This window comes from Elephantulus edwardii, unplaced genomic scaffold (genome assembly GCF_000299155.1).
Source record: "Elephantulus edwardii isolate Elephantulus edwardi_28Jun2011 unplaced genomic scaffold, EleEdw1.0 scaffold00369, whole genome shotgun sequence".
NCBI lineage: Eukaryota > Metazoa > Chordata > Mammalia > Macroscelidea > Macroscelididae > Elephantulus > Elephantulus edwardii.
In genome coordinates, this window is record NW_006400119.1 from 928,342 (window position 1) to 930,379 (window position 2,038).

General features: G+C 38.8%; 1 protein-coding gene across 2 annotated transcripts in view; it reads right to left on the reverse strand.

The window, feature by feature from the left end:
* The window catches only part of ABCB11 (ATP-binding cassette, sub-family B (MDR/TAP), member 11), a 155,665-nt gene that overhangs the window by 40,275 nt on the left and 113,352 nt on the right, over nt 1–2,038 (reverse strand). For both annotated transcript variants that reach the window (XM_006902109.1, XM_006902110.1), the window contains exons 19-21: nt 1,705–1,809; nt 1,460–1,621; nt 511–714 (exon numbers count right to left, since the gene is read on the reverse strand). In XM_006902109.1, the coding sequence (XP_006902171.1) occupies nt 511–714; nt 1,460–1,621; nt 1,705–1,809 (471 nt within the window). The remainder of the gene's footprint in view (nt 1–510; nt 715–1,459; nt 1,622–1,704; nt 1,810–2,038) is intronic.

Consider the following 2,038-nt stretch of genomic DNA (forward strand, 5'->3'; position numbering starts at 1 on the left):
AATTAGAAACCTAAGTTCTTTATAAATTTTCATTAAACTCTCAATAAAAAAATTAATCAAACAAAATACCATACAAGGCAACTTAAGTTTTTTCAATTACTACCTAACTTGGGAGTGACTGGAGAGTACTATGCTAAGTAAACGAACTCAGTTCCATAAGGACAAATACTGTATAAGACCATTATTGTAAAAACAGATATCTAGTAAAAATGTATGAGGATGTAAGGGGGGGAGGATAGGAGCAGAGAGGTGAGGCGGGGCAGGAGGTGGGTAATCATAGGGTCACACAATTTGACAGGTGGAGGGAGGGATGGGTTAAGGAAATGGGAAAGATCTGGTGTTAAAAACAATGTATATGAACTTTATAAGTAAACCAGGCCTTGGGATACGAGAAGGATTAGTTGAAGATTTCTAACTGGTGAACAGTTTCAAATCTCTTTGCACTCTTAACAGTCTGCCTGATAGCCATTCAACTTTAAAACAGTCTGGAAAGTAGATCTGTAAGATTACCTGTCCTGCAGTCTCAAGAGCTTGCTTGTCTTGCGAGGCAAATCCTGTCAACATTTTAGTTTGTGCAAATCCAGACAAAGCCAAGAAAGGAAAGAAGCACAAAATGACCAGGCTCAGTTTCCAGCTGAATAAGAAGGCTATGGTCATGGCCACGGTGACATTCGTGAAAGAATTGACGATCACCCCAATTTGAGCACCGGCAGCCTGCAAATCAAAAGCAATCAGCTCGTCTCAGACAGCCTCTGCAGGGGTGCTTCAGTTCATGAGCATCCCTTTATGACAAGTCAACTTTGTACTAAAGAGATTGATTCTGTTAAATGACAACCTCTTCTAAAGTTAATTACTTTAAAGACCAGATTAATAAAATTCCGTTTCATTCCAAGCATTCACCTCTTGATAACTGTTTAACGAAAGTCAGAGCTGGACTAGACCAAATGAAATTAATACATTCCTAAGCATAGACTGGGAGTTGCTGGCTGTCACAAGGAGTTAAGTACTCACCTACTAACCCAAAAAAATCTACTCAGAGGTGCCTTGGAAGAAAGGTCTGGTGATCTATTTCCGAAAGATTACAGTCACTGAAAATCCTATCGTGTACACTTCTCTTCTGAAGTTGCCATGAGTTGGAATTAATTAAACAGCAACTATGTCTCAGGAAATGTCTCTTTATTTGCTAAACTCAGATGAAATCCAAAATCTTGATGGATTTTGAAGGCTACCATAGCACAGCACTGATTCTGGGCACTTTCTATGGGACACTATACTTTAATTGTTGTTTGTCAGCACTGGCAGCACTAGAAAAATGTGGCTCTGACACACTACAAAATGGGCTCACAATTCCACTTGTTTCTATTGCATAGGTTACACACAAGTGATTATCAAAATGTTCAAAAGAGAGACTTTATTACACTAGTTAGCACACCCAGCTCCCCCCCACCCCATGACTCACTCCTTGAACGTGGGAAGCATCTGTGGCAAGCCTTGTTGTCAGTGCACCAGGGCTATTTCTGAGATCATCAAACCAGCCAATGTTTTGCCCTAATATTGCCATGAAACCAAATTTACGCAGTCTTTTTGTGAGGAGCTCCCCAGATTTTGCAAATGTATATCCCTAAAACACAAATAAAGAGCCTTTAGTTACACTGTAACCCAAAAAGAGGAAAACAGCTAAACAACATACTTAAAATCTCTTACCTGCAGAAATTGAGTGAAAAAAGATACAATACCCAATGCCACAAAAAGAAGGCACACACCATTGATCTGTGACCTCTGCTGCTCTTTGTCAGGAATTGAAAACGTCTTTGAGAGAGAATAAGTAAGAGAGAAACTTTATTACTATAAATGATATTAAAATCAATAAATTCAAATAACATTTCAAAGAAGTTATTCTCAAGCCATTAGATTGGAAAAATAGTTTCACTTTAAATATGATAGTCATTAAGGTAAAGTTAGCTAAAGCCCAACAGTGGTCCCTGTGTGCTCGAAAACATGGTTGTTGTTTGTTGTTATGTGCCATCGAGTCACTTGC